Here is a 23,512-nt window from a genome sequence, read left to right as displayed (position 1 = left end):
GGCACATATACTTGACATACTTTGTATTTCTGGGGGCAACTGTAGCATACTTTGTATTTCTGGGGGCAACTGTGGCATACTACGTGTTTCTGGGGGCAACTGTGGCATACTACGTGTTTCTGGGGGCAACTGTGGCATACTACGTGTTTCTGGGGGCAACTGTGGCATACTACGTGTTTATGAGGGCAACTGTGGCATACTACGTGTTTATGAGGGCAACTGTGGCATACTACGTATTTATGAGGGCAACTGTGGCATACTACGTATTTATGGGGGCGACTGTGGCATACTACGTATTTATGGGGGCGACTGTGGCATACTACGTATTTATGGGGGCGACTGTGGCATACTATATATTTCTGGGGGCAACTGTGGCATACTATGTGTTTCTGGGGGCAACTGTGGAATACTATGTGTTTCTGGGGGCAACTGTGGAATACTATGTGTTTCTGGGGGCAACTGTGGCATACTACGTGTTTATGAGGGCAACTGTGGCATACTACGTGTTTATGAGGGCAACTGTGGCATACTACGTATTTATGAGGGCAACTGTGGCATACTACGTATTTATGAGGGCAACTGTGGCATACTACGTATTTATGGGGGCGACTGTGGCATACTACGTATTTATGGGGGCGACTGTGGCATACTACGTATTTATGGGGGCGACTGTGGCATACTACGTATTTATGGGGGCGACTGTGGCATACTATATATTTCTGGGGGCAACTGTGGCATACTATGTGTTTCTGGGGGCAACTGTGGAATACTATGTGTTTCTGGGGGCAACTGTGGAATACTATGTGTTTCTGGGGGCTAACTGTGGAATACTATGTGTTTCTGGGGGCAACTGTGGCATACTATGAGTTTCTGGGGGCAACTGTGGCAAAGTATGAATTGTGGGCACAACTATGAGGCATAAGATGAATTGGGGACACAATTATGAGGTATGAATAAGGTAAGAAGAAGGTGTGCTGGAGAGGGGGCATTTGTGACTAAAGGTGATGGAGAGGGGCATGTGTGACTAAAGGTGCTGGGCAGAGGGGGGGCAAGTGTGATTAAAGCATGTGGGCAGAGGGGACATATGTGAGCAAAGCTGCTGAGCAAGGGGGCATGTGTGAGTAATGCATTTTTCTGTAAGAGGGTGGCCTGGTGCTTTTCACCTGCTAGACACGCCCCCAATGATGTACTGCCACACCCCCAATTGTACGACCACTTGCATGGTAAAAAAATGTCGCTCCGCGGCGGCACAACATTTTTTTCCCCATGCTTGACTATAAGTGGGGACACATGAAGTTGCTGTACTGGGGCCATGAATTTCTCTAGGCAGCCATGTATGTATGTATGTATGTATGGAAAAAGGTTGCCAACCCCTGCTCTAGACCCTTAAGAACCAGGAGAATGAACTATACACAGTGCTTGGTTAGAGGAGTCATTCTTCAGGTGTCATCCCAGTGCAACCTGGCAACTAAGATCACACAGGTCATAGGACAGTAAAATAGCAGGGTAAGTATATCCTGCCGCTGTATATCTCAGGGCTCCCGCTGCTTGTACCTTGGATGCCAGGTTGTCCACAAGGGCAATCATGGAATTTTTGAAGAGTGTTGCTGCAGTCAATGGACGTTTGGTGACCTCTGTGATGCTCAGTTTCCCCTCAGGCCACATAGTCTTCAGCACAGGGTTGGAGCTGGGCAGTAAGAAGAAACGAGAGGACAAATCAGAGAGATTGTATAGACATCAGAGAGTAGGAAGGTATGGGGGTATATTTACTAAGCTGTGGGTTTGAAAAAGTGGAGAATCTGATTGGTTGCTATCGGCAACATCTCCACTTTTTCAAGCCTCCAGTTTAGTAAATATAGCCCACGGAGAATTATTGTAATAAAGAATAACCAGATAGAGCGTTAAATACAATTATTTGATTTGTATTGTTTTGTGAGTGGCGACGGACACTGTTTGATGACCTTTGTTAGACAGGCAGCATGTGGTCCAACAACTACACATTGCCAGCAGGGGCAGCAAAACACTGGAGCATCCCTCGGATGCCCTGAACGTGTGAATCCAGGTAAGTGATCCTTTGGGACTGGTTTTCGCATAGGATATTCCATCCAAAATATTTTACTATATAGTGCAAGTAAAACACTTGATGTCACCCATAGCAACTAATCACAACCAAACACATTCAAAAGTCTCACTAAATTAAGCTGATAAAAGCTGATAACTGATTGGTTTCTATGGGTTACAGCATACTCTTTGTACCATGTTATTAAATAGGCCCAGATATCCGTCATGTATATCTGCATCTAAAAATATTGTATCAGCTGCCATATTAATTACCTCAACACATTGAAATGGCATGACAAACCTGCACTAGAGAAAGACTCCCATCTCTACTATTGTAAGGAGTCTATCTTATTAATTTACTATATTTATATTTTTTTGTAGATGGTGCTTCCATCTATATATGTTTGTATATACACAAAGATCAAAAATAATGTTCCTGCTGGGACACACTAAACAATCACTGTTAATTACCTTCCCTACTAAGGCGGAGGGGATTCAGTTAGAGCAGAGATTCCATCCATAACATCGGTGCGAGGTGTCTACATAGACGTTCCGGAGACACCCCGCTGGAATCTCTGCTCATATTTCCTCGCAACCAAAAAAAGTGTGTGGGAAAAGTGAGCGGAGATTCCAACCGTAATTGTCAGCAATGTGCGCAGATAGACATAGCGGTGACGTCTGCGAGCCACATCCCCGGCATTTGAATCTCCCCCTAAGTATAGTAAACAGTGTTGATGCTGAGGTTCACGTATACATCAATCAACTGAAGAAAAAGTGCATTTTTTCCTATATCTCATTGTGAACACATCTTATATAATAAAACTATAACACCTAATTAGTTAATATATGCAGTATGCCTTCCTATGAGCTATAGCTGTAACTAAGTGCTTATTTGTATCCAAAATACAGCTGAGTATTAAGCTTGTGTGTTATATGATAATCATGCATTAGTCCATTGTTATACAACACACATTGCAGAACAGGTAATTCCTTCTGTTAATTAGATACCTCTCCTGTTCTGAGAGCAGGAGAACCGGGTTAGTCTTTTGTCCCGTTCCATGCGGAGTATCTCACTAGTAACAATGAGATTTTTATGATGCAACTGTATGTATAATTATGACGGAGATGACCACCACTGTCTGGGCAGGGTAAATAGGTTAGGAAGTACAATGTTATTAGTATAGTAACATGGAGTTAGTTTTGGCCATTGGAAGTGGGAGAAGTAAGAGAGCTCTAGAACACACACCTGTGGTTTGTCTCACCTGTTATACATGAGTCTTTTGAAGTCCTGGAATAGTGTGTCCTTGTTCTTATCAATAAATCCCACCACAGAGTAACTGTTTGTAAAAACATAAACCCCAACAACATATGGTTAATTTTAGTGTTACGAAATGGTCACCTAGGTACCCTAATTGTATTTTACAATCTATTATTATTAGACTATCATGTGTAGAGCGACAACATAAATGAAATCTTGCCAGTGCCTGACATGGGTACAGATACTCACAGAACATCTCCAGCGTAGTGACGGATTCGGAAATCTCTGTCATATTCCAGAGCTTTATCTGTTGGACAGACCTAAAGGCGTACAGAGAACAGGGAATGTTTCAACTATCTGTTCATTAAAACCAATACAAATCAAAACCTGTAAAACTAATAACAGGGAAAGAACAAGATATAAAATATAAAAATACACAAACTATAACACTTTGCCTGCACTCTTAGGGGTAAATTTACTAAACTGCGGGTTTGAAAAAGTGGATATGTTGCCTACAGCAACCAATCAGATTCTAGTTCCCATTTTACCTCTGGTTTTGTTTCAAAATATTGCCTTATTGTCATAGCAGCTGTCCATTAAGCCTATTTAAGGCACATTTAGGTGTGGCTCACAAGCCAGCCCTTGCTAGATGTAAACCCCTATACCTGGGAGGTGAGTGCATCTGATTTTTAACTCCATTTTAATGGTGTTTAAAACATATAGGTCAGTATAGGACCAGCATATAATGAGGTGCTCTTGATGCTGGGATGCAGGCCTAAATGTTTTGATCAAAATATGAACTAATAACGGTTTTCTTTTTGCTACATACACACAGATATGCAGTGTAAAGGATAAGCGCTGACAACTGTCTTTTTTGTTTTGTATACATATATGGACATTTATATTGCCACGCAGCTGGTACCACATACAATATGGGATATACTGAGCACAGGCTTATTGCCAAGCAGCTGGTACAATATATAAATATAGGATATACCGAGCGCAGGCTTGTTTTTTCTCTGGTATCATTTATCTAGTACATTCTACAAAATGACAGCAAGAATCTGATTGGTTGCTATAGGCAACATCTTTACTTTTTCAAACACGCAGTTTAGTAAATATACCCCCAAGACTCATTTTTATGGGGATCTACCTATGTTTTCATAAACTTTGGCTTCAACCAAATGGCCGCTGTTATCATTTTTACTTTTTATGTCTCTAGTGTATGGTTCTTACTTCCGTTTTGGCTCTAGTGTTTGTGACTTTAGGGGCCTATTCAATAAAGTGCCGTAGTAGCATCAAATGTTATGTTTTCGCGTGATATTTAGGTAATGATCCCTCTGAGGTGCGAGCACAAATGAGCTTTGTTTTCATTACTGCAGTTGCTGTTTTTTTGCACAGAAGCATAAAGCGTGATGTTACTATGACACCTCACAGCCATTTGAACTGGCCCCTAGGAAAATGAAAAAACAGTAACAGTCTCTCTCCTGTGTTCTGCTGCAGTTTTCGGCTGCGAAGAGCGATGTGAAGCACTGAGTAACTGTAACACTAATTGTATTATATTTTTAATTGAATTTGATGTGAGGGAGGGGAGATTAGATTTAATTTTGCAGAGTTTTATTCATTTACAAGACATTATATTAATTTGGCAAGTGGTAACATTTGTTTTACTTAAATGTAGTATTAATGTGGATTTTTAATGTATAGCTTCCTTTATGCCTCATTTTTTTTTTTAGTTATTCAACATACGTTATTACATTTATATACATTGTACTTTTATAATTGTACTATTATTGCAGCATGTTTTTTTTTCTTTTTATTTGTGTTTGTGCCTTTCTTAAAATCAAGCATTTGGAAACCCCCCTCTAGAAATCCTATGTTTGGCCCTGATCATGAGAAGAGTTTTATCCGTCAACAGCCTGCAGGCACATAAGGAATCCAGATTGTTAAAATGATTATTACAAGAGGTACATCAGTGTTTTTTTTTTTTTAATATTTACAAAGGAAAGAATCCAAATATCTAACCGCCTCACTGTTAAGTGTTTAAGTCTGATGCTAGCCAAGTCTGGAATACCAATAGGCTCTCAGACTGTGTAAATCACACCAGACCAGTGACCAGTGGCTAGACATGACATCATCTGTCAAGGATTGATCTGTGCACAGCCCTGGCCAGAGAGTCTGCAGGGAATTTGGCTCCCTCTGCTGGAAAGTAACAATACAGCACACGGGCAAATGAAGGAGAGAATCAGCCTTTCAAAACGCTCTGTTCAAAATAGCAAAAATAAATACTTGGGGGCAATTTATCACCATACAATCTATTACAAATAGATACAACTCATAAAGGGCATCAAAACATGAGCTTGGTTTATGCTGCAAAGTGTAGTCAGGTCATTGTTCAATTGTTCTCTTATGTGCACTACATGCACCTTAGTGCAGGACAAAACATATTCTACTGCCACATTTCATCATCACCCCTGTGTTAAATTAAACCTTTTCTGTTTTCTTCAAACGTACGACTTGTCTGATACTCGTGACTGTAAAGGGATATTTGGAGTTGTGATTATTACAGGGGTCATAAGTATAAATGATCTAGTTTTAAATACATCGATTTATTTTGGCAGAGCTGCGCTGCCAGGTTGTGCGGATGTGAAAACTTTACCCCAATGAAAGTCGTGGATAATGTGCACACCGACGTTAACAAAAATTTAAAACTCTGTGCACAGTGGGGAAAGGCCATCACTTTACTCTTTGTAGATTACTTAAATACCTTGTTCCTAATAACAAAACCTTGGTTTTGGCACCTAGGCCGTGGCACACTTGTGACTAAAGCATTATGAGCATCACAAACTAATACCCCTTCACACAAGACTCTTTCTGGACGAGCAATACCACGTAGAGCGATCTATCACAAAACCAGTCACATTGTGTCAAATCGGTGGAAAAGTGGATTTAGCTCACTTTATTGTGGTATTATCTGGTTAGAACGGACCTCATTCCCTTACTTAATGCTGTATTAATACATAAACCCTTTCATAGAGGGATGATTTGCATTTTTGCTATCATTTTCCTTTAATACTTTGCCACAGTACTGTAGTTCTAGTATTGCAGCCAAAGAAATAAAACCTGCGGTTTATCAATAATAAATAGATGCAAATACAGGACACATTGCCTTGTTTTTCCAGGAGGGTTACACAAGAACAATGTATTTACATACATGAGTTACCCTGGAAACAGTTAGGTTGTTTTAATGAATGCGTTGTTCTATTTCACTTACTTCTTCCTTTCCAGAGATATGATAGATATGATAGATATACAATGTGTAATTAAATACAATGAGAAACATAACAAACACTGTCAATCTCATTTAAGAACACAGGAATGGGGATTCATTAAGGGACATAAACAGCCGTTTTGGGCGTATATAGTTACTCTGCACATGCCCAGAACCGGACAATGCGCCACAGAACGCAGCCACGTTCAGTTGATCCTGGAATGCAAAGGACACTTAGTACGGTCTAAGATTTCAGAGAGGGAAACGGGCAGATGACCATAGTCAATGTAGAGAAGGGTGTGCCAAACTCCAGCACCCACAGCAGAGTCAGATTCAAGCTCTGGGTACCTCTCAGGTCCAGTCTAGTGATGTAATTTATGTACTGGAGACACTCATAACACTCTAAATAATGTATTTCACTTTTTAAGTCTTAATGTTTTATCATTAATGCCTATGTTATTAACAGGCAACAATAACTGAATGGTTTGTTTTTTCCCCTCTGCAGTCTCTTGAGAGTTTATATTCCACATATTCAGTGCTTTTTTTGTAAAAAAAAAAGGTGGTGGAACTCACATCTTGTTAATATTTTATGAAAAAAAATTATATATTCATGTCTAAACATACCTTTAATGTATTGTATTTCAGGCAAATGTTCATAGTAAATTCCAAACACTAATAATAATTTTTATGTCCCCCTTCAGGTGTCATCCTGTGCCAGTGCCCCTAATCATTTTTATGTCCCCCTTCAGGTGTCATCCTGTGCCAGTGCCCCTAATAATTTTTATGTCCCCCTTCAGGTGTCATCCTGTGCCAGTGCCAGTGCCCTTACTAATTTTTTGGTCCCCCTTGAGTTTTTATGCTGTGCCCCGGGCCCTACTAATTTTTATACCGAACCCCCTTCTCCCTTCCCCCCACCCTCATGCTGGCCTTTTAAAAAAAAAAATGTCACCATTTATTTTTTTGCACACTTTCTTTTAAACGGCCCCCCATTTTTCCTTTAACTTAACTTGCTTTCTATTGCCTCCTTTCTCCTCTTCACTTCTTATTAGCTTTCTTTTCTGGCGCGGCGCTCCTCTTCTTGTGTTGAATATGCTGCTCACACCTCCGTGAATGAATGCCGGGCGCGATGTGCGTGATGACGTCACGCCCGACAGTCCTAGCAAATAGAGAAGGGAGGAGGGCGCAGCCGCGCCAGAGAGATGGTATTTGTTTATTTTTTTTACTTTTTATTGTTAAAGGCCGGCGGAGAGGCCGCCGCAAACCAAAAAAAAAGGTCCCGGAACGCCGTTCCCAGCGTTCTATGGGAAAAAAAGCACTGCACATATGTATTGAACGTATCCTGCAGTGTCTGGTCTAGTAGAGCAGAGCAGACCTACACCTGTAATTATCACCAGACGTATCCGCTCCATGTTGAATTGTATGTGCCTTTTAAAAGAAACGTACATTGCGCTCAGTACACGTCCCTTACTGAATCAGGACCCTGGATACATTTACTTTCTGCTCCTAGGAGACGCAAAGTAGAAGTGCGCGTAGGTGTGGGGGGAGGAGAACTTCTAGTTTGCAGAAGCGTCTCCTGAGAGCAGAGAGGAACGCCTGACATGAACCAGAGCAAACTACTGCTGCTCCACAAACACTGTCATCTTGCTCCACAAATGCCTGAGCTATGGCAGAAATCTAGGTGTAGATGCACAAGTCAGGGCCACAGCCAAATGGTTTGTTAGGAAACTTGGATTTTAAGGTATTTGAAAGTGGACTTAGCCTTTAACCTCTTAACCCTAAATAACATTTACCACCCTCCCATCTGCTGGTGCCATGCTCCAGATTGAAATTTTGAAACATAATGGAGATTAGCGGATCATGCTCCTGTGCGACCTCCTGCTTAGATTAGCGGAGTCAGATATCCCATACGAGGCATTACTTTTAGATTTATGCCAACATATTTTAGTTACTAGTGAATCCAGTTTTCATTGGATCTGTTAGTAACTGTGTGTCCAGCTGACCCTATGCCTTCTCCACCTGCATGTACCAATGCTAACTCAAACTTAAAATGTCATATTTGCCGCTGCCAACATCGTTCCCCTCCTCTCATCTCCTTCTCAGTTGACACTCTACCCTGTTCCCCATGCCCAATGGCTCTGTGTCATCTCCACTCTCAGCCTCACTCCACACTTGTAGTTGTTTTGTGTGTGTGTTGTTGTTTTTTTAAACTAAAGATAAACCATATCCCTATAATTCCATAATACCTTGAATAAAAGTACAACAATCTATATACTCGGAAAAAGTAGGTAAAGAAATTTCAGAGTAACTTATTCAGAGCAATTTTGAAGCGTTTGCTCATAGGTGGGGGGGGGGGGGATTTTTAAGATTTTAGCATGATTTTCTCTAACAAATATTAAGGTAACATGGTGGCTAAGTGGTTAGCACTTCTGCCTTACAGCACTGATGTCATGAGTTCAATTCCCTACCATGGCCTTATCTGTGAGGAGTTTGTATGTTCTCCCCGTGTTTGCGTGGGTTTCCTCCAGGTGCTCTGGTTTCCTCCCACACTCCAAAAGCATACTAGTAGGTTAATTGGCTGCTAACAAATTGACCCTAGTCTGTGTGTCTCTCTGTGTGTGTTAGGGAATTTAGACTAAGTCCCAATGGGGCAGGGACTGATGTAAGCGAGTTCTCTGTACAGCGCTGCGAATTAGTGGCGCTATGTAAATAAATGATGATGATAAGGTATTTATTACAATTGCCACCTCCAGTCTAAGAGATGATGAGCATGAGGAGTAATCAAACTGCTCTGTACCCGACCTTACCTTCCTGCTGGAGTAATGAGCATGTTTCCCCAGCTGCTTGTTTAATGCATCCAGGAACATTGGGTCTGTCACTTTCCCCACATTCATACAGGCATCGTCCAATAGCGCTATGATCCCACGATGCTGCTGCTCTACCAGGTCCACAATGATCTGGTTGTTAAAATAATCTATCTGTGGGAAGAACAAAACAACAGACGTTATCACAGAACTCTGATCGGCCGTCAAACCACTGCCGGCAATCTACTGGCGGGGCTGTGACTGTACATGGTGTGCAGGATACATCATAGGAACATGGCTGGTACAGACACTGACTGTACAGTATGACAGAACTTACATGTTTCCAGGGAATTCCCTCTCTCTTATATTCCTCTTGCTCTTGGGTCAAGACCAGTTGAATGAACAGCTGTTGTAGTTTCTCATTGCAATAATTGATGCAGAATTGTTCAAAGCTGGAAAACATGGATGAATCCTGCGGATTAGTGCAAATTCTTTGTTTTTAGAAATTCAGATCATTTCACTTTATAGAAAGTGTTTTTAATGTGTGGGTTGAATTACTCACCCCATACATGAATAGAGGGGCAACGGGATAGGAGAATTCTCACTTAACACTGGAAGAGAACTGGCCACATTATAAATAACACATGCACTAGGCATTGTGTAAAAGAAGTAAGTGCACAGAAAGATCCCGCTCGGGAGAGAGCATAGAAACAAGTGCACCCTGTTTGCAGATGCAGAACCCCTGCTTGAGGGCTGTCCAGCTTTCGGTACAGCCTTGGAGAGGCTGGGAAGCGGAGGGAAGGCAGCATGCAGGAGTGGAAATAATGCAGAAGGCAGCACAACACTCTAGCGGAGAGCCAATGTTTACAGGACGCATTTTATTCTATGCTCCCTCCTCAGCGGACAGACCAGAATAAACAGAACCAGGAACTATGTAAAACAACTTATTTAGAACCTGATAGGTTTTCTTCAAAGCAGAGGTCGGCAACCAGTGGCTCTCCAGAGGTTTGCAGGTTTCCCGGAAACACCTTTCCTATGCTACAAAGAGAACCCCAATGACACTGGGCCTTCGCTTGACATTTAGTGCTTGCTGCAGAGGAGATGCACATCCCAACACAATAACTACCGGTGCTGGAATTTTATGATGTTATTACATCAGCAGCATGACAAGTGGATAGGGTGGGCCTCACAATATGCTCTGCTATAAAAAGCTCTTTACATTGGGTCCTCCTTGGTGGAGGCCCAGTTATAGCAAGGGTCTTCCCGAGGCAGAACAAAAAACTGGAATGTTTACAGCAGCACAGATTATTTCAGACCTTGCGGGGGACAATGACCTGTCCACTGGTGTGTTAGTGAGGACAGGGCTGCATGTGACAGGCGCAGTGTCATTATGTAGGGGGGGAGAGGGGGAATGGCGGCAAACTGTGAGTCTCAGACGGAGAGTAAGGTGGTGGAAGGAGCAGGGGCACCCAACAGTGGATGCCGAAGTATTGTGCTGCCAAAGTTCAAACATTTAGACCACAAAGTTGCAGAATCGAAATCTGCAGCAAAAAAAACCATCACACCTGTTATTGTCAAAGATCTCAAATCCATATATATCCAGCACACCAATAACTGTGTTTTTCCCATGAAGAGCTGTGTCTTGTTTTTTCACATCAATCACGTCATTAATACGATTCACAATCCAGCAGAACAGGCGTTCATAGATAGCCTGTGTGACAGACACAAGGTGGGTTATAGCATATCAACCATTCCACTGCCATAAGTTCACTTTCTCATATGTCCTAGTCTATTCTATCAGTACATCAAGCCAGCCATTGTATCTCCTTGTTATTAGCCTTTCTGTACCTTGGCAAAGGCATCCCTGCCATAGCTAGCTTCCTTCTCGGTGTGGTGCTTGTCTATAACATCTCTGCCAGTGGCCACAGTCCTGAACAGGAGAGTCTTCTCCACAAGCTCAGACTTAGAACCCAGCAAGTCGGCCAATACAGAAACGACTTTACCATTCTCGATCATGGTGGTATCTCCATCCACGATAAACTTGAGGTTACCCTGAGAAAGGGACAAGATTGAGGTAATAAAGGAAAAGTGAAAAAGAGAGAAAAAATTCTTCAAAATTTTATTATGTTCCACTGTAGGGGCCAAAACACAGCAGCTATTTGGTTTTGGGTTTTTTTCAGTCAAGTCCAGCTTTGGTGACATTTTATATGGTTTAATGTGTAAAATAGATCCAAATATTTGTTTTAAAGGGCCTTTTGCTCTACCTATTTTAAACTGGACATGTAATGTAATAATGCAGGGGCGGGAGTACTCCATACAACTGGACCCCATGAACTGAGGGACTGAGCCCCATAAAGGACTGCGCAGTAAGAGGTAAAGTTAGATACACTCTTCAGCACAGTGTATCTAATCAGTAAGTACAGATAGAACAGGAGTATTATAAGTAAAACAGACATGTTGGTGGGTTACCTTAGTATGGTATCTACAGTTTTGCTCATTGTGAATAGGGAGATGTTATTTAAATATATATTTTTGGTTGGTATTATCCTGTAGATTGCAGCATAACATGGCAACATGTCATAACCACATTTTGTTGGTGCAATTATAAACCATGGCTATAAAGGTGAAAGAAAGCAACAATGGGTATATAATTGAGTAAAAACACAGCGCTAGAGTGGTTCTGTGCCTTTGTCCTGAGATTTATTATTGAACTACATTTATCGTTTTTTTGTTTTGCTTTTGAAGAAAGCAAATATTTGCAGCAATGGTACAAACTATGAGGGGTAATATATCGTTACAGTATTTTGTTTTTACATGGATTATAGAGACAAAGCTTCAATGTTTTCACATTCTACATATCACCCATGTGCCTTAGCACCAGGTGTCTCCAATGCAGACCGTTAGAATTTCCCCTGTGAATAAAGGAGACTGATAAAAAGCTGTAGAACATTTGATGGGTCTTGGTAAGCAGTGAGAGACACGTCTTGGCCACAGTAGGGTACAAGCACATCATACTTTTTACTGCACTGGCGTATCTCTTTATGTATCATACAGTGGGAGGATGACTTCAGACAATTTAGTTGCCCGTTTCTTTAGCGCAAATTATACAAAAAAAAAATCAAAAACAAAAACACAGCAGTGTCACAAAATCAAAAATCAAACAAAAAACACTGGTTAGTATCTCTTTCTTGTTTTACAGACTTAAATATATCTCAAGCCTACTCACCAGATGCAGAATGGAGGCCAAGATTTTGTAGACTGTCTGAATTTCCTCTGGTTTGAATCCAATCACCCTCATTGCCTCCGAAACTTCTTTGAATTCTGCAGAGTCATTAATAGACGACTGGACGAGAGGGAAATACAAAACAGAGGACAATGTGTTTGAGCAGTGTCATTGAGGTAACAGAGGACAATGTGTTTGAGCAGTGTCATTGAGGTAACAGAGGACAATGTGTTTGAGCAGTGTCATTGAGGTAACAGAGGACAATGTGTTTGAGCAGTGTCATTGAGGTAACAGAGGACAATGTGTTTGAGCAGTGTCATCGAGGTAATTCCAGTAGAGGGTAGAAAGCAGACAGTTCTTTTACACCGGAATTCTGCACATGGTTTGTGTGGAATAGTTTTCACCGAGTTCTCTCACCTTCAGCTGAGCCAGGGAACGGGTATATGTGTAAGAAGAGATATCTTTTTGGAGGTGAAGGGAACGCATTGTCTGCTCTGGTGCTCCTAAGAGTAACTAGGAAAAAAGAAAAGAATCTCAGTTCATAAAACATTGTTAGCTTTTCCACACTCCTGATGCACCGTTTGTCAGTGCACTTCTCTTGATGCTACAGTATTAGTGTTAGCTATTCTATTTTTCAACATATTTTTACTTTCGAGGAAGTACACGGATCTCACAAGTAGTCAGGGGGCTGAGCAAATGTGCAGCAACACATGCCAGACAGAATGCCCTTCAACTTTATCACGCTATAATACACCAGTAGTAGTGATGTAATATACTGATGCCCAGCAAGATCTAATATACTAGTATTAATGCCCAGCTGACCAAAAGTTAATATGCAGTGATAATGCCCAGCAAGACCAAACACTCTAATGCCCATCACCTTGTACATGCTACCAGTGATAGCGACAAGATGTAATATGCCAGAGATAATTCCCAGCAAGATCTAATATACCAACAACAATGCCCACCAATAATAATACCCCCAAATAAAATCTAATTTCAGTGACAATGGCCTGCAACATATAATGTAATTCTTAATGACCACCATAATTTAATATGTCAGTGATCATGCACAGGACTGTGTGATATGCCATTGGGATAAAGCACACCTAGCTTTAATATGCAAATGTTAATGACCAGTAAGATCTAACAAACAGTGCAATAAACATGGCAGTGATAATTGCACATGATAATGCCCAGTAATGCTCAGGCAATGCTCAGCAAGACGGCCACCAGTGGCGGCAATGCTCAACGAGGCGGCCACCAGGCGCGCCAATGCTCAGCGAGGCGGCCACCAGGCGCGCCAATGCTCAGCGAGGCGGCCACCAGGCGCGCCAATGCTCAGCGAGGCGGCCACCAGGCGCGCCAATGCTCAGCGAGGCGGCCACCAGGCGCGCCAATGCTCAGCGAGGCGGCCACCAGGCGCGCCAATGCTCAACAAAATGGCCATCAGCAGCGGCAATACTCAACGAGATGGCCACTAGTTACAGCGATTCCCCAAAGATGCTCATACATAATAGTTATGCCCACCAAACAGCAGTACAAAACCCCATGCCGCGGTGTTCTCCGCCGTTCGCTCTCAAGTGTTTCCCCTCCTGGACATGTAAGCGGACTATAGACCTTTCTCTTTGTATGATGTGAGAGCATGTGCTGCCGGCTTTCAATATTCACTGACCGTGGACAATTAGACGGCTTGGTGTGACTGTACTATTGAGTGCCACATATAGCTCTCCCTCTTCCTTTTATCCACTCTTAAACCATTCCGGCAGGCAGGAGGGAGTGAAATAAAAGCAAAAACTAAAAAGCAAAAGCCTGGTCCCAGGGCAAGTCAGGACAGCTAACAGTTATGAAAACACATCAAAAAAGCTTCTGTGACACCTCTAACATTGATTTGAAGTCTAACAGAGATTGGTTTTATTGTCCTTTTCTGTAATTTACTTTTAACTTTCCTTTCGTCTCAGCTCGATTACTCCGGTTATAGCCGTCAGATAAAATTGGACCGTAATCATTTTGTGTTTGAACAAGCATAAAAATTATTAAAAAAGAAAACAGAGAAAGATAAAAGTTGGCGAGGGAAACAGCGTGAGAAAAGGGGGTATATACATGAAACACAAACATTTCTGCACAGGAAAAAATATATTCCTTAAAACCCAACCAGGAAAACTAACCTGATAAAATGAGTGGAAATTCCTCTCTCCTAGTTGCTGAACGATGACTCTAGACTGGATAAAGGGAAAGAAAATCAATATTAGCAATCACATCCTATTTGTGTAATATTGCTGTAAACATTGAGCAGTATATAGTTATAATTTTTTATTTGGACTAACAAATTATTTTTAAAGACAAAAGTTCAAGAGATGCAGTCTGCCGTGTAGGTCAGCAGTACTTTAGACCTGAAGAAGGAACGACAACCCTCAAAAACTTGAAAAGTAAACGGTTACATCTAAATAAAAACATTTCTACAACTGGACTGATACAGTTATAACGACTGTTTATTTTATGTATTATTGCTGTATAATAAATAGTTCTATACAGGGCTATACAGTTATGGACCAAGGAGTTGGGTGAGTGCGTCACAGGCTTTTCATGGCTTACATTGTATAACTTGCTTTTCATACAGGATAATTCTCCCCCCACTCTCAACTAGTAGAACTGCAGGGTCCCAAAAAACCCTGAAAATCTATGGAGGTCCCATACCAGAGACACCCATTGTTCAGGATTACCGATCCCTGCTGACAACCATCAGAAGGGATCTGTTATTTTCTACCACAGACAATGACTGCGCTGGGCTGCAGCTCTAACCAATCAATGTCTGTATGAAGGTAACAAAGACTACGGCTCTAACCAATCAGTGTATATATGAAGGTAACAAAGACTACGGCTCTAACCAATCAGTGTATATATGAAGGTAACAAAGACTGCGGCTCTAACCAATCAGTGTCTGTATGACGATAACAAAGACTGAGGCTCTAACCAATCAGTGTCTGTATGAAGGTAACAAAGACTGCGGCTCTAACCAATCAGTGTCTGTATGAAGGTAATAAAGCACTGTTTCTTAGGAGCTAGAATTAATTCCCCCAGGTTGTCAGCCCCAGGTGAAGCGATATAGGGGAGAGTTGTGCAGACACCCTGACATGGGACCTCCACCAATATGGTATTTAGAGGGAAGGTTATGGAGGTTTATAAATAATGTTTGAGTGAAATTACCCTTTAATAGTGTTTAGCCTGTGAGAAAAAATTAATAACACATAACAAAGCAGTTCTTCAATCAAGAAGCTAATTGGGTAAGTGTTGACTGTTCTTATCCAGTGTTTCTCACCTTCTCCAATAGGTAATTACTGATGTGCCCTCCAATGGGATCTCCTTTGAAGTCAAAGTTAATGTCCATGTATTTTCCAAACCGGCTGGAGTTGTCATTTCTGGTAGTCTTGGCATTTCCAAATGCCTCCAAGACACAGTTAGACTTAAGGAGCATATTCTTCACCCTGTATAAGTGTATGAGGGACAATGGGTTATGCCACTCAGGAAGCACCACAATGGGAGGACAAAACAACTGGACCAGAAACTCATTACTTGCTGTAGTGCAAATAGGGTAGATATTTTATAGTATAACATACCTCTCTACCTCAGCTCGCTGGCTGGGATTGGTGATGGCGGCTATGTACTGCATTATGTATTTACTGGCTTCAGTCTTGCCAGCTCCACTCTCCCCTGAAACACACAAAAAAATCATTGCATGGAAGGACAGTGCAGACGTTACAGTGAGGGATGATCACAGGAGGTTGGGCTAACAGAGATCGATTGGGTTAGTTAGCAGATAGATTGGGGGGTTAAGAAACAGGGAGTCTTAAAAGGTGATGGTAGGAAATATTAGTCATATTAGGTGTAAGAATAATGTAATAATACCTGATATCATTATACATGTGTCTTTTGAACGTCTCTTCATGGCCTTGTACGCCGCATCTGCAATGGAGAACAGATGCGGGGGCCTTTCATACAGTTCCCGTCCTTTATACTGGTCTATTGTATCCTTCCCATAGATTGAGAGACTCTTGTAGGGATTCATGGAGACAACCACCTCCCCGATAAAGGTATATATTCGTCCCTTCTCAAATCTGCACCAACAGGCCAAAAAAATAAAAATATGGTTCAAAAGTCAGTCCAATTTATGCAAGTACAATGTACATTAGGTATCCGCAAATATTTGGCATTTGGAAACATAACTGCTTTTAGTAGCTAGGGACAGAAACAGAAATCTGGTGATGAGGCAGGAGGAAGCAATTATATGGGCTGATGTCTTATGAATATTTGGTCATGAAGTGCAGTGTGTGCCTGTTTTTCATAACATGTTAAATAAGCACTGTAATTGAACGTACAGTAACGAGCTTTGCCACCAAAAGAGGGCGCCCTTTTACAATATAAATACATTAAAGAAGTAAAGCTGTATACTTTTAAGACATAGGATGTTACACCCATCAAACATTTTCTTGATCACTTGACATAATCATCATACAATTCTATAATACTCTATACAGCCACAAGACACTATACCTACCTAATTATACTCTATATAGAGACATAAGACTATCATATATCCCAACATTGTAAATGTGTAAATGAAGAGTGTGTGTGAGTGAGTGTGAGTGTGTGTGTGTGTGTGTGGTCAGGGCTGATGAAAAGGGGAAGAGGCCACATAACACAACTCCTTTACACACTATACAGATATTGGACTTTACACCTACCCAACAAGACTTGGATAATATGTTCTTTAAAAAAATATAGCCTCAGCTATACGTGGGGCGTAGTGAGACCCCAGGGGCGTGTCTAGTGCTTTTGAAGCGCTAGTGTGCCCATGTTCTGCCATGCCTAACAGCAGTGAACATGAGATACTGCCCAACTTCCCACCCGCAGGACTAAGCTGTCCCGATCAGGATGGAGGGACAGCGCCCTCAAATCAGGCCTGTTCTGCCTAAATCGGATGGTTGGGGTGTATGTTTGGGAATGCTAGCACAGCACTGGTAGAACTACAAGTGCCAGCATAACCACTGAGGCCAGAGCATTCTGCTGCTCTTTGTTTTACAAGTACCCAGGGCCGCTGGATAATGTAGTACCACACACATAATTCAGAGCTCAACAATCCTTCTTAGAATGTAGGAGTCGGTCTAAAAATTTAGGCGCCGAGGAATTTTTAACATTTTTACTATCCACACCTCAATCCTCTTCATCTCACCACCTCCTCAAGTTCATTCCCTCTCATGTCTCAAACTCATTCACACCCCTCAGCATCATCAACTTAATCCCCTTATCCATCTCACTGCACCTCTCATCACCCTCCTCTTTGTACCCTTCCCTTATCAGCATATCCCCATCATCACTATCGCCATCCTGTTTCCCTCATGGTTGTTACGGTGTCATTATAATGATCCTCCAAACTACAAGGTCATCAATAACCAATCCTTCCTTTAACCCACGCATCAATAATTATCAACTGCTCTATTGTGCCAATACTCCATCATTAACACTTCTTCATCACCCACAGTCACACTACATCGCCACGTTTGGTCTAGTCAATCAGATTGGTTCTCTCATGCTTCATCCAATCAGAGGCAAGCAACTCTGACTGGCTGTCTGTGCACAGGTTCCTTTTTATTGACTTGCATTGTAGCTCTGTTAGGAGCAGGTTGTTTGTTGTCTATCAGAATTTAGAATCTGTATTCCATGGGATAACTTTAGGATGGAAGACAAGTAGAGGCCAACGGATTTAAAACGATGGAAACGAGGACCTGGGTATTTCCGATAAGGTTTTTCTTTTGAACAGTCTGCCTTTATTTACGATTACTGAAGAGCGTGGAACTACATGTTCCAGAGAGCCCTGGGCTGGTTTGGGAAATGCATGTGCGGATTTTCTAAGGCAGCAACGTTATCAACTGGCAATAATAAAGCGGGTGAATGGCATTTCTGTGCAGCTATCAGTGGAGTGGCACGGTTGGAACGAGGAGAGACAGAGGATGTTAGACACAGAAAACACGAACCAGCTACGGTAGAAATCTCAGAACAGTCAGCAATAACTGTCCTTCAACATTTATCTTAACTGAACCTCCATTCTCTTGTGGTTCTGGAGGAGGCTGTTGCTTTGCTGCTGCTTGGGCACTTTCGTGGTTATCCGCTAGCCTGGTGTAGCTGTGTGCTTAGTGTGTTTCACACTCGTTGCAAACAGAGCCAGGAGTTGCTCCCCATGTTTGGTGGCAATTGCGGTCACCAAGGAGGAACAGATGTCAACAGCAATGACAGTTGAACCCGCTGGGTCCAGCAGGTAAACGGAGATGGCATACAGTAAGTTCTAAACAACCATGTTGTGGTGTGATGACACTTCTCGGCACCACCATGTAATCTCACACTGACTTCAAACTTTTTTTATATATTTGTAGGAAGAAGATTATGCGGGAACTAAGGCACATAGCTCATCTAAAGAGCAGCCACCACTAACTGCTGCCTGCATGCCATGATTATATGTGCTACTAATGTGCATAATTAACAACAAAGGGAAAGCACAAATTTAAAGACACAAAATTGACTTATGTTATTATGTTATTACATAACATACATAGAAAATTACAATGATCTATGCATTAGAAACATTTACCATTTTTGTGTTGTTGCAATCAAATTGCATACACTGATTTTATATACTGATCTTGTGTATGCTATGTAATAACCAGTATGTTTATTTTAGGTATTTAAATTTGTGTTTTCCCATGGTTATTAATTTGTGCACTTATACAAATTAGTAGCTCTTGCATGTAAATAAGCTTCCTTCACTCGGCAAAACAATATAAATACTGTGTCACGGTTGGCTTATGGAAAATAGATCCCTAGGCTCTGCTGAACATGGCTTGGCCCACCCACAGGCGCGGAGTCTAACAGGCAGGTGGTTTTCACCAGGAATCCCAGTAAGGAGATATGGTCTTAGCTGCACCAAAACTGCAGGTCGCGGTCCTGTGAGTGGGTGAACAGCAGAACAGTGTGGAGGAGCCAGGCGAAGCGGGTAGAGACTAGAACCCACAGGTATATGGTATGGGAATAGGAACATTAGAGATAAGACTGATGGGCAGCAACAAACGAGGCACTAGGAGAACGGGTGTCCTGTGGTATAACAGGGAAAGAGCAGATTCTGTCACAATGGTGTATCCAGGAGTGATTGGTAGAGATACTGGAACAGCGGGAGTACAGCACTGGAGTTATGTTGAGCACACACAGGAAAGCAGAGGTAGCTGAGGGAGAACAGCCAATGAGTCACCAAGGCAGTAGCGGCTCACAGTGATAGCGGTTAGAGAACTGGAGCTGTCACGATGAAGTACATCAGAGATGGTATAGAAGTACTGGAGCAGCGATAGTTCAGTACAGCAGGAGACTGAGAGTAAACGGACGTGGTGAAGGTAACTCGTAGTAACAGCCGATGAGTAACAGTAGTAGTAGCGGCTCTGAGTGGTGGCGGTGAGAGAACTGGAGCTCTCACGATGAAGTACAGTTGAGATGGTAAGATAGGTACTGGAACAGCGATGGGTCAATACAGCGGGAGACTGAGAGCAGACTGGAGTAGCGGAGGTAACTCATAGTAACAGCTGATGAGTCACAGGTGTAGTAGTGGCTCTGAGTGGTAGCGATGAGAGAACTGGAGCTGTCACGATGATGTGCACTGGAGATGGTGAGATAGGTACTGGAGCAGCGATGGTTCAGCACAGGCCATGAACAGAGAGAAGGCTGGAATAGCCGAGAACCACAAGGAGAACAGGAACCAGAACCACAAGCTGCAGGAAGTGAGCTTGAAGAACAGGCATCAGACAGGTGAATCCAGGAGGTTTAAATAGTACTCCAGGAATGCTCAGCCAATGACAAGAGGAGGGAGGTCCAGAAGTGCAATAGACTTGCACCTGTGCAGAACTGAATGTAGCTGAATGAATGAAGTTTGTGTGACGCTGGAACATGGCAGTTTCCAGATGAATGAAATGCGAGTAACGAGACAGGTACTATTTGCGGGACCGAAGCGTTACATACTGCCAAAAAAGCATACAAAACAAAAAGCTCAATCTAATGGATGTATGTTGATGAAGAGATTCGACTGGGTGTCTTAATCGGTGGTGCTACCGATACAGCCTGGCCCTGGTGTGGAATGTCTTCAGTGTATATTATCCAGACCTTGCAAGTACTCCGATAGATTGAATATATTGGACATTATTTTCTGGGCTTATTTGGGCCTAAGCGCTAACACTTGTACCTTGGCGAGGACATCTATTGTATCTGAAGTATATAACAATCTCAATGAATGCAGCACTAACTATTGAGCCTGTGGCCATTACCCCGTTAAACATAGAAGGTGCTTTATTTTGGTTGGTAGAATAACAGAATGACAAATGTTAAGCTGCAGCCAGAGAGCGCACAATCCTTCATACAATCAATATAAACCTGCATTTATAAGACTGAACCATAACTCTGTATTGTGAGCAGCTGGAATACTCACTGGAAAATACAGATGTTTCTAAACCTCAGAGCTGTTCAGGGGTTAAGCAGAGAAAAGCTGTAAATGGATTTGAGGCACAAGCTATAAATAGGTTGCACTTCCTTTCCCAAATTTTATATAATGCCTCTTTATACCTCAAAGTCAGCGGGAGCACATCCAAAGAGAGGCACAGTGCCAGCGGGAGGGTGGAGGCAGAGAGGAAAGTGAACTATTGACAGTAACAGTCAATGTGTTAAAGGGTCAGTCACACATTTCTCTGGCCTCCATGAAAATGACCCTGATATAGGGCTAGCTCTGATAGGACACTTGTACAGCAACAGCAAGGGGAATGGGAATACCTCACTGATGTCTGAAGTTAAACCAACACCAATAAGGCATTTTAATCAGGAAGTTTTTTTCTGTGAATTTCAGTATATTGATGTAACTGTGGAAGGAACATCATGTAACTGTTGTGTTTTCATGAAAGCACAGAAGACAGGGGTTTGTGATGAATGAAAGTTATAATAGTGTAATGTAACAGAAAACGACGCCATGACAATGAGCTGACCACAGATATACTAGCAGTGTTATTTCATTTGTACTCTACAAGGTCTGGAATATCTCCATAAAGGATACAGAGGGGGTCAATAACAATCAGCACATACAATGTTGAACTGTATAATTCTGTCTGTGGCACGTAATCTTTTATGTTTACAATACAATAAATTTGAGCATGATCGTATGGCTACACACAGACTACCGGTGTCTCTTTGGCCCACCCTCCCATTAAACCAACATTTCCTTAGTACACAATACCAGTTTTCCTGTTAACAATTTAAAGTGCACTTGTCGTCTACAAAATGTCTCATTTATGCCACAGTTTCTACAATGGCTGAATTCTCATTGATATTGGTATGCCTCACAAAGAGTCTGTTTATACACTGTACCTCATGCCTCATATCATCATGAGTTAATAGTGAATTAATACGCTACATTCACATAAATATTGTTTAGTCCACAATGGAAGCAGAGTTCAGTAATATTACACTCATTGCATCATGAGGAGAAATGTAACATGTTTCACTCAAGTTCCATATATTTCAGTTTTAATATTTTATTTACATGAGAGTACATTTGTATACAATACACAATTCGTGTGCATGGATGCACAATGGCTTGCCAGTGACATTCTGGGATTGCGACTAGAGAAAAATAATCAGCCCATCTGTACTCTGAAAATACCGTATGATTTATTAAAATATTGGTTCCATCATTTACTACTGTGTATTTGCAAGGCTTGTAAAGCCTAATGACTGCAGCGATTGCCAATTTCTGTGCACGTTCACAAAAATCTCCCAATGACGCCATCACAAGTTGCATAACTGGTCCCAAAATAAATGAAGTCTTATGGTTCTCTGGACACTCCATCAATTTACATGTCGGTGACCTCCTGAGAGCCAGAGTACAATGCTAGTTTATGCATCCCCTTTACTTTACTAGTCAGGTTGTGATGTAGGGTTAAATGTACAGGTTTATGATGATATACCTTATTGTTCAGGAAATGTTGTACACGGCTATGTTTAGAGACTCTCCCATCCTGTTCTGGGTGTGGCAGGGGGAGAAGTCATTCTCTACTGATTTCAAAACAGCTCCCGTTTACCCTTCTCCTCCCAGGATGAGGAATGAGTGTGCAGCGTGGGGGCACGTTGTGCCAGTGTGTGATCTAATAGGCTGGGCATTCACATGTCTTAGTGGCACAGTCATAGGGATCAGGTAAAAGATGTAGCAGCCCTGCTAAGACACACACTAGTTATTACATGATAAGTCCCCTACAGACAAGTCACAAACACATCATGGAGCTTAAACAGAGAGACAACTCTGCAGTACTCAGTACAAATGGCGTGACTGTGGGTGCCATCTGTAGACTAAACACAGTTATATAGTGTTCGAGTATATCTAGAACACATTTATAGATGGGACAGGGGTTACATTTGGTATGTTTACCTCTTAAAATAAGGCAAAGTCAGGGGCAGGCTGGGCTGGGGGGCAATCTGCCCCCCAGGTCGGTCCCATAGAGGGCTATCTTGGGCTGGGTCACTGGACAATGTTCATTTTTTTTCTTTAAAATGTTCCAAATAGGCAGCAGAGTTGAGCATTGCCCCCGGTCTAAAATTTACCAACCCTCCCCTGGTCAATGTGAACTTACACTTAAAAAGGTACATCTGGTTATAGATTGTAAGCTTGCGAGCAGGGCCTTCTCACCTCTTTGTCTGTTTTACCCAGTTTGTTTATTAGTTTATTACGTTTGTCCCCAATTGTAAAGCGCTACGAAATATGTTGGCGCTATATAAATAAATGATGATGATGATGATGATGATGATGATGGTTCCTCTGTATAATT

General features: G+C 41.9%; 1 protein-coding gene across 1 annotated transcript in view; it reads right to left on the bottom strand.

Moving 5' to 3' along the window:
- The window catches only part of MYO1D (myosin ID), a 62,846-nt gene that overhangs the window by 14,373 nt on the left and 24,961 nt on the right, over window positions 1–23,512 (bottom strand). Inside the window, exons 2-14 of the mRNA XM_075177356.1 lie at window positions 16,521–16,729; window positions 16,232–16,325; window positions 15,934–16,099; window positions 14,783–14,836; window positions 13,032–13,127; window positions 12,618–12,734; window positions 11,240–11,443; window positions 10,957–11,102; window positions 9,729–9,843; window positions 9,395–9,565; window positions 3,569–3,639; window positions 3,324–3,398; window positions 1,555–1,687 (exon numbers count right to left, since the gene is read on the bottom strand). Of these exons, the coding sequence (XP_075033457.1) occupies window positions 1,555–1,687; window positions 3,324–3,398; window positions 3,569–3,639; window positions 9,395–9,565; window positions 9,729–9,843; window positions 10,957–11,102; window positions 11,240–11,443; window positions 12,618–12,734; window positions 13,032–13,127; window positions 14,783–14,836; window positions 15,934–16,099; window positions 16,232–16,325; window positions 16,521–16,729 (1,651 nt within the window). The remainder of the gene's footprint in view (window positions 1–1,554; window positions 1,688–3,323; window positions 3,399–3,568; window positions 3,640–9,394; window positions 9,566–9,728; window positions 9,844–10,956; window positions 11,103–11,239; window positions 11,444–12,617; window positions 12,735–13,031; window positions 13,128–14,782; window positions 14,837–15,933; window positions 16,100–16,231; window positions 16,326–16,520; window positions 16,730–23,512) is intronic.

This window comes from Mixophyes fleayi, chromosome 6 (assembly GCF_038048845.1).
Source record: "Mixophyes fleayi isolate aMixFle1 chromosome 6, aMixFle1.hap1, whole genome shotgun sequence".
NCBI classification, from domain to species: Eukaryota; Metazoa; Chordata; class Amphibia; order Anura; family Limnodynastidae; genus Mixophyes; species Mixophyes fleayi.
This window is presented reverse-complemented; position numbering and strand designations above follow the sequence as displayed.